The sequence below is a fragment of the Aedes albopictus genome, chromosome 1, assembly GCF_035046485.1.
Source record: "Aedes albopictus strain Foshan chromosome 1, AalbF5, whole genome shotgun sequence".
In the NCBI taxonomy this organism is placed as follows: Eukaryota; Metazoa; Arthropoda; class Insecta; order Diptera; family Culicidae; genus Aedes; species Aedes albopictus.
The window spans coordinates 225,472,572-225,481,854 of record NC_085136.1 but is presented as its reverse complement, the minus strand read 5'-3'; the positions used below and the strand labels follow the sequence as shown (position 1 = coordinate 225,481,854).

At 42.6% G+C, this 9,283-nt stretch overlaps 1 protein-coding gene across 1 annotated transcript; it reads left to right on the top strand.

The window, feature by feature from the left end:
* Positions 1-4,944: 4,944 nt before the first annotated feature.
* On the top strand, positions 4,945-8,960 carry LOC109410083 (WD repeat-containing protein 36). The gene is made up of 3 exons (XM_062846340.1): positions 4,945-5,173; positions 6,080-7,559; positions 7,743-8,960. The coding sequence occupies exons 1-3, from the start codon at positions 5,105-5,107 to the stop codon at positions 8,933-8,935; spliced, it is 2,742 nt and encodes a 913-aa protein (XP_062702324.1). The 5' UTR covers positions 4,945-5,104; the 3' UTR covers positions 8,936-8,960.
* Positions 8,961-9,283: the final 323 nt, after the last annotated feature.

Below are 9,283 nucleotides of genomic sequence, written 5' to 3'. Positions count from 1 at the left end.
GAACTCCTGGATGTATCACGGAAGAAATTCCTGCAGGAATTCAGGAAGGAACTCCAGAAGAAATCCCAGAAAAAACTCCTGGGGGGATCTCTGAAGGAACAACTGGAGGAATACCGGAAGGAATTCCTAGACGAATCTTCGATGGAACTCCTGGAGGAACCCAGGAAGGAAATCCTGTAGGAATCGCAGAAAGAACTTCCGGAGGAATCCGGGAAGGTGCTCCTGGATGAATCACGGAAGGAACTCCTGGAGGAATCCCGAAAGGAAATCCTGGGGGAATCCCAGAAAGAACTTCTGGAAAAATCCCGGAAGAAATTTCTGGAGAAACCTCGAAAACGATTCTAAAAGAAACTCAGTAGGGACTCCTGGAGAAATCCAAGGTGGAACTCCTGGAGGAATCCAGGAAGGAACTCCTGTAGGAATCTTAGAAGGAACTCCTAGAGGAATCCCAGAAAAAAATCTGGATAATTTCAGAAGGAACTCCTGGAAAAAATCCGGGAGGAATCCCCGAACAATAGTTCTATGAGATGAACCAGCCAACGACTGAAAATCTCATAAAGTGAATTTAATTGAATTGAATTCCCGAACAAAACCCCTGGAGGAATTATGGAAGGAACTTCTGTAGGAATCTCGGAGGAGACTTCTAACGGAAACTCAGAAGAAACTCCTGAAGAAATCCTGGACGGATCTCATGAAGGAATCTCAGAAGGAATTTCTGGAGGAATTTCGGAAGGAACTCCTGGATGAATCCCGCAAGGAACTCCTGGAGGAATTCTGAAAGGAACTCCTGTAGGTATCTTAGAAGGAACTCCTGGAGGAATCCCAGAAGAAACTTCCGGAGATATTCCAGAAGGAACTCCTGGAAGAATTCCGAGAGGAACTCCTGGAGAAATCCAAAAAAAAAACTGGAGAAATCCCGGACGGAACTCCTGGAGGAATCCTGGAAGAAACACTTGGATGAATCCCAAAAGAAACTCCTGGAGGAATCTTTGAAGGAACTCCTGGAGGAATTTCGGAAGGAACTCCTGGATGAATTCTGGAAGGAACTCCTGTAGGTATTTTAGAAGGAACTCCTGGAGGAATCCCAGAAGAAACTTCCGGAGAAATTCCAGAAGGAACTCCTGGAAGAATTCCGGGAGGAACTCATGGAGATATCCCAGAAAAAAAACCCTGGAGGAATTCTGGAAAGAACTCTTGGTGGAATTCTGGAAGGAACTCTTGGAGGAATCTCGGAGAAGACTTCTAAAGGAAACTCAGAAGGAACTCCTGGAGAAATCCCGGACGGAACTTCCGGAGGAATCCTTGGATGAATCCCAAAAGGCAAACCTGGAGGAATCTCAGAAGCAACTCCTGGAGGAATTTCGGAAGGAACTCCTGGATGAATCCCGGAAGGAACTCTGAAGGAATCCCAGAAACAACTCCCGGAGGAATCCCAGAACGTACTCCTGGAGGAATCCCAGAAAGAACTCCTGAAGGAATCCTGCAGGATACTCCTAAAGGAACATCTGGAGGAATCCCAGAAAGAAATATTCTGGAGGCATTTCGAAAGGCATTTCCGAAGGAATTCAGGAAGGAACTCCTGGAGAAATTCCAGAATAAACTCCTGGTGTGGGATTTCAAAAAAACTCCTGGAATAATTCTGGAAGGAAATCCAGGAGGAACTCTGGAAGGAACTCCTGGAGGAATCTTGGAAGGAACTCCTGGAGGAATCTCGGAAGGATCTCCTGGAGAAATCTCAATTGGAACTCCTGGAGAAATCTCAGAAGGTACTCCTGGAGGCATCTCGGAAGGAATTCCTGCGTGAATTCAGGAAGGAACTCCAGGAGAAATCCCAATAGGAACTCCTGGAGGAATCCTGGAAGAAACTCCTGAATGAATCCCAAAAGGAACTCCTGGAGGAATCCCAGAAAGAACTCCTGGAGGAATTCTGGAAGCAACTCCTGTAAGAATCTTAGAAGATACTCCTGGAGGAATTCCAAAAGGAACTTCTGGAGAATCCCAGAAAGAGCTTTTGGTGAAATTCTGGAAGGAACTCCTGAAGGAGTCTTATAAGGAACTCCTGGAGGAATTCCAGAAGGAACTTCTGGAGAAATCCTGGAAGGAACTCCTGGACGAATCTTTGAAGGAACTCCTAGAGGAATCTCAGAAGGAACTTTTGGAAGAATCCCAGTAGGAACTCCTAGGAATGTCTCATAGAGATCACCTGGAAAAAACTCAGAATGAATTCCAGGAGAAATACCAGAATGCGAATTTGTGTGGTTGTATTTTTTAAACAGAGCAAATCAAAATAAATAACAAGCAAACATTCATTTACATAAGATTTTTCCGTTCTCATTGTGAGCTGGGAACGGCAAAGCGGAACGGCACAACGGCAACGGCAGTTTTAGTACATTCCGTGCTTTCCGTTCCTGCCGTTCCGTTCCGCTTTGCCGTTGTCATTGTGTTTGGCCCTTAAGGCGTCCCATTGACCTGTTTGTTTACGGTTTGAAGACGTCGCTATGACGACGCCGCCGTCAGTCCATAGGCCTTTTCAGTTGACAGGTCCTTGTATGCCACTGTTTACAACTGCAGAACGAAGGCGCAAACGCTGAACTGTCATTTTCATAGAAGAACTGTCAAAGACCCGAAAAATCAGCTGATTTAAGACGTCAAATGTAAAGGCCCATTGTTTTAGCTTTGACATTAGCTTCGCATGAGATAACTTTGCAACTCTCAAGCAAGCCGCGACTTCGATTTGGTGGTGCGAAGATATAGTCCATTTTACGAGCCGATTTTATGAATGAAAATTTGACAGGAGCTCGCGTCCTAACACGTGAAAACCAATATCATCATCAACAATGTTGTCGTTCGTAAAATGGCTCATTGAGCTTCTCGAGAATTGGGTTGTTTAGTGAATTAAATATTGCCATTTTCTTTAGCCTAATCGAAAGAGCTCATTTTTCTGAGTATTAGGTGATTTTATTGCGTTCCAATGGATCACTAAAATAACTAAAACTGCCGCTATGAAATGAACAGATTGCGCCACTGTAGCCTTGTGTGTTTGACGTAACTCGACTGCTGTCACTGTGTTACCGTCCATATACGGTGGCGCTTTTGTTTTGATGCGGTGAGTAGCGGAAAAGTCGGCTTCAATGATCCATTTCTTTGTTTTGATGGTTAAATGAACAAAACAGTTTCAATTTCCGTGGCTAGAATGACAGTTCAATCGATAAAGTGACAGTTCACCCCGAACAAAAAATTTTCTCCATACAAACTTTAAATGCATTTTAAAAATAGTTCCCGGGCACCAAAAATGATGAAATTCTGGATTTCGACTAATTTTTGGACGGAGATTCCGATTATTGAGTTGTCCAAAAAATGTCTCACGAAACCTAATGCAAGCCTATCTATATACGTGAGAACAAAAGATGTTTACAAAGTTCTTACAGATAGATTAACACGGAAAATCTGAACACAAACCACTACCACACAGGAATTTGGATTGGTCAATGCAATAATCTGGATACAGCGCAGTTTCGAGTTCAAAAGGAATCGCTCAAGAAACTTCTTGAGCGATTCCTGGCAGAAACTTTTCACGGTGACGGCCATTTGAATTGTCATTTCTTCGCAACTGCGTACTGCGATGGAAGAAAAACGGTTTCTTGGGCGATTCAGGCAAGGAATTTCCCATGCATCAAGATAGGCCGAGAAATTCCTTCTGAACTGCAAACAGCGCTTACCCCTAAAGAACCCAATTTTTAGCATTTCGACGAGTTTCTCTTCGACCGGTAGTAACTACAACAAAATTTATTTCAGTGTGCTGCGAAATGTTTCAGATACATCATGAATATTAGGGTGGGTCATCGGAACCGTTTTCTCAGATCAAAGCTTTTTTGGTTCCGTTTCGGGTCCTGAGTATCTGTGCAAAATTTGAGCACGATCGGCTGCGTCTACACTTTGCGCATTGCAATTGAATTTTGTATGGGATTTTGTATGGTAAAACATACTTTTTTGCATTTTTGTCATAAGTCGAAAAAGTTTGTCTGAAACTTTTTAACCAATACTATAAAATGATAGTCTAGGATGTTCTGAAAAACTTTGTTGAAGACCGCAAAGCGATCCGAAGCTTGTGAAAATAGTTATAACCAACGAACTGCATGTATGTGTTTATGTTTTAGCATGTAAAGGAATAACAATAGCAACAAAATCATGCTGTTTCGCCAAGCAATGCCAACGCTATAACTTTTTACATAAGCATCAGATCACTTCGCGGTCTTCGACAAAGTTTTTCAGGACACCCTAGGCTATGTTTTCACTCTATCAGTTATATGGTTTTAGAAAAAATCGAGCTTGTTATGAGAGAAATGCAGCGGGGTAGCGCGGACGTCAACCACGAATAGATGTGCCGTAGCCCACATGAATTTGACATGTTTGGGAAATTGACACTTTTGGGCACTCTGACAGATCTGGGAAGTGCACGACATCTGCGAATTAGTCATTATCATAAGTTATTACTTAAGTAAAACGTGTAAAACTAGCAAAAGGTTACGAAAATTTTGGCGTGCAATCGTTCGAAATTACACGACAACGCGAAGATAGCAAATAAATCAGTAAGAAATTGTGTAACGCATCAGTTTTCAGCACAAACAATTTTGAACGTGTTTTTGTTGTGAGCTACGGGGATTTTGCCTTTTGCTGGCCCCCTGGAGAAATGCAAAAAAGTGTGTTTTCCCATGTAAAACCCCATACAAACTTCAAACGCGTTGCGCAAAACGTAGACATAACCATTCGTGCCCAAATTTTGCACACTTATTTGGGTCCTGAAATGGGATCAAAAAAGCTTTGATCTGATGGGATACCATTGAATTTTTCATTTTTCCATATAAACGATGACCCACTCTAATGAATATGTTGCGCGACATTCTCAGATGTCATTCGTCCAAACAAAATATGCACGTGTTTTTGTTTATCCCGCGAGCCCGCCGTGTGTTCAACATTTTTGCGGAGTTTTCGAGCGCAACGAGGTTCGCTTTTTGAAAGTGATGTGAATATTTACCGAAAAATCTTAATAAAACTATCGATTAAATTGTAAAAAGTTAAACCTGCGTGCAGTTGATACCGAAAAATGCGCGGTAGTGTCTTATTCCAACCAAATCGTGCCCTGGGCTATGTAAGCAACCACGTACCAGCCAACGTCCCGGGTAGAGCTTAATGGCAAAAGAATGGCAAATTTTACCATTAAAACAGAATGTTTGAATGGCAAAATGTGTTATTTGTTTGTTTGAAATAAGAGTTAAAATAACAAAAATAATAACAAAATTTTGGTAGCAGAAAAACTTAAAAATAACTTATTTTGCCATTGTAATAACAAAGTAATGGTAAAGCATGCGGATTAAATTGAAGAACAAAATAAGTTATTATTGAGATATTGATAACAAAATAAGACCCAAATTAACTGTTATCGGTGAATAACAAAATATGACATTCTTGAATTATTGATAACAGAATAAGAACAAATTTAGCTGTTTATGTGGCGATAATGGTAGGTTAAGGTAAGGCAAGGTAAGGCAAGGTAAGGCAAGGTAGATATTTGTTTAAATTCAATTTTAAAATAATGGTTGATTCAGTTATTATTTCAAAGTAGCAGAAGAAAGGTAAATGAGCTATTTCTTCAATAAAATTGAAGTTCATCAATCAATGTAAAAACAGTTTTATTTTGTTATGCTTGAATTGTATATTTATAATAGTTAATGGTATATTAAGAGTAAAATATGTTATGGTGCCTAATTTTTATAAATAATTACTCACAATATCAAAATAATGGCAAATTTAGCTAGGAATGTAAATTATGTTATTGTTTTGATATTTTATACAATTCATTATGAGAGGTGCTAAATTGCAAGTTTTACCATGATAGTAATTTTTGATATTGATGTGTTATTTAGCATTATTCATGAATAACATATCAATGACAAGATTTGCTATGATTGTATATTTTGCTATTGATTTGCCATTTTAAGTTTTTCATAATAACAGAAGAATGGCAAAACGAGATATGATGGCAAAACCAGTTATTATTTTGTCCTTTGTTTGTCATTAGCCTCTACCCGGGGTGCGTTTCATCGAGAAACGCAACGAGAATGTGATCACGACCTGCGTGGGAAAATCGTTCCATGTTTACGGTGCGAATAGTTTCCGGCTGATTCGGGTCGGAGGGCTGCACACGGAGGATATCAGCTGTATGGCAGCAGATGGATTTTTGACGTATGTCGCAAGTGGAAATGTGATCTACGGCTGGAGATCTAGCACTCAGCTGCGCAAAACCTACCGGGGCCATGGGAAGAGAGTGCATCTGCTGCTTCCGTTTGGGAAGCATTTGCTGTCGGTGGACGAGACCAGTCTTTTGAAGATATGGTTTGTTGGAACGGAGGATGTTTATCTGGAAATTCCTTTCAATAACGAGCAGTTTCAGATTACGGCTCTGATGCACCCGGCTTCCTATAAGAATAAGATTTTGCTGGGAAGCAGTCAGGGTGGGATGCAGCTTTGGAACATTAAGAATGCCAAGTTGGTGCACACTTTCGGAGGGTTCGATAGCAAGGTGATGGTACTGACGCAAGCACCGGCTATCGATGTGGTGGCAGTTGGACTACAGAACGGAAAGATCGTAATGATGAATCTAAAGTTCGAAGAAACGATTATGGAACTGACGCAGGACTGGGGACCGGTGACCGGTATCACGTTCCGCACCGATGGACATCCCATCATGGCTTCGGCCAGTACAAATGGACAAGTAACGTTTTGGAACCTGGAAGAACAGGTAATCGTTTCCACTCTGCTGGCTCATGACGATTCCATTACAAGTCTGCAGTGTTTCCCGAATGAGCCGTTGCTGTTGACCACTTCTCCGGACAACTCTATGAAGCTTTGGATATTTGATTTGCCAGATAATGGTGCTCGACTATTGAGAATCCGTGAAGGTCACGGTGCTCCCCCAACATACATCCGTTACCATGGATCATCTGGACGCAATATTTTGTCCGCTGGTGAAGATTCATCTCTGAGAATTTTCAGCACTATCTCGGAAACCATGAATAAAAGTCTAGGAAAAGCCAGCTACAATCGCAAGGCCTCCAAAAAGCACCGTAAAGGAGAAGATCCCTTCCGGATGCCACCGATTAACTTTTTCACCTCGGAGACGACTAGGGACAAAGAGTGGGACAGCATTGCGGCGGCTCACGCAGGACTAGTCCAGATCACCACCTGGTCCTTCGATAAGTGTAAAATGGGTGACCTGAAGCTGGTACCGGAAGTGTTTCAGAACAAGAATCGGACGGACTTTGGTGTGACGGCCAGCGCCCTCTGTCTGAGCCATTGCGGTAATTTCGTTACAATTGGCTACTCCAGTGGCCACTTGGAGCGATTCAACATTCAGAGTGGCATACATCGGGCTAGTTATGGGAAACCGCCGGCCCATGAAGGGGTAGCGGTGAGTGGTATTTCCAGCGATAATCTAAACCAGTTTCTGGTTTCCGGCGGGGCCGAAGGAAAACTCAAATGGTGGAACTTCAAGCAGAATGGTAAGTATGGCATATATGATAGTTGATTGTGCTAATAACTTCTTTTTTTTTCTCGACCGACCGAAAAACCTTTCATTTTCATCATTTCTATCAGTAAAAAGCTTTATGTCGCCCTGTAACTTACGCTAAACCCTTAATGAATGCCTCGTGAAAACAAGAGTTTTTTTTTCGAATCTCTTTCAGTTAACAAACCCGTATATTGTTTAAAACTCGATGAACCAGTGTCCCTATTCAGCACGCACCGCGAAAGTGCAATGATTGCCGTCGCCTTGGAGAACTTTACGGTGCTAATTGTTGATTCTGATAGCCGTGCCGTCGTGAGGAAATTCATTGGCCACAAGGGACCTATCACAGATGCTTGTTTCTCGCCGGACAGCCGCTGGCTGTTGACGGCTAGCCGCGACTGCACCGTAAAGGTGTGGGACATTCCATCGGCTTACCTGGTAGATCAATTCCGAATGCCCCAAATTTGTACCTCGCTGAGTATGTCTCCTACGGGAGATTACCTGGCCACGACCTATGTGGACAACAATGGGATATATCTGTGGGCCAACAGAAGCCTATTCTCTCATGTATCCCTAAGGGCGATCAAACCTGATACAGAAGCTCCGTTGATGGACCTACCTGCGACGATTTGCGATGAAAATGCCGCGACCTTGACCGAAGAGAACGAAATGGAAGTCGATGAACTGGAAGAAGCTATGGAGGCCATCAACTTGAATTACGAGAGTCCGGCGCAACTTTCACGGGAACTGATCACCATGTCCAGTATGGCCGCTTCTCGCTGGCAAAATTTGCTTAACCTGGACATTATAAAAAAGCGCAACCGACCGAGACAGGCACCCCAGAAACCGAAATCAGCACCTTTTTTCCTTCCGACTGTGTCCGGGCTAGATTTTCAGTTTGATTTGAACGCAACCCATGATCAATCCGCTGAGGATGCTTCCAAGATACTGAAGCTCAACCAGGTGGAACAGCTGACTAACTTTGGAAAGCTTCTAAAAGACGCTGCGACCAGTCGGGATAAGGAATTCACAAAGCCGATTGAGTTCCTCAAGAAGTTAGGTCCTACAATGGTGGATTTCGAGATTCGCAATCTTAGCCCGCTGGATGGCGGAAGCGGAAGCATCTCGGTAATGGGTGCGTTTATGAGGATGATCGTGGCACTGTTGGAGAGCAACCAGGGATTCGAGCTGGGGCAAAGCTGGTTGGGTGTGTTCCTCAAGAGCCATGGCCGAACCATCGTGGAGAACGAGGAGCTGAGGACGGTGCTTGATGAGGTTGAACAGGCGCAAGCTAAGGGATGGAACTTGCTGGAAGATCGGCTACTGTACGGCATAGGCGTGGTGAGTAGCTTGCGGAATTTCAATGCTTAAGGATAAATAAATATTTTTAGGTGGATTTCAGGAAGTAACAGTCATTTTGAAAGAAATTCATCACATTCTATTGAGGGGCCTAGAATTAAAGGGGTGTAAGTGACCATTTTGTCGATTTTGAGCTGAGCAAATCATAAAATTCTTCAGATTTCAAGCTTTCAGGAACTTTTTTAAGATTGTTTCTACGATGATTGGAAAAATTTCAATAAATCAGAGAAAATTGGGTTGATTTTGAAACTCCATACATTTTGTATGGGATGAAAAATTGATGAAAAACTTCAAACCTCATTTACTCGAAAGTGGGTTTTTGTCACTTACACCCCTTTGCCTCTAACCCCCTCTATTGTT

Excerpts from the sequence above, each read along its gene's own strand:
- LOC109410083 (XM_062846340.1), top strand. The coding sequence starts at position 5,105 with ATGCGCGGTAGTGTCTTATTCCAACCAAATCGTGCCCTGGGCTATGTA. Across the intron at positions 5,174-6,079 it reads GCAACCACGTACCAGCCAAC|CCTCTACCCGGGGTGCGTTT; the intron begins GTCCCGGGTAGA and ends GTTTGTCATTAG. Across the intron at positions 7,560-7,742 it reads GTGGAACTTCAAGCAGAATG|TTAACAAACCCGTATATTGT; the intron begins GTAAGTATGGCA and ends AATCTCTTTCAG.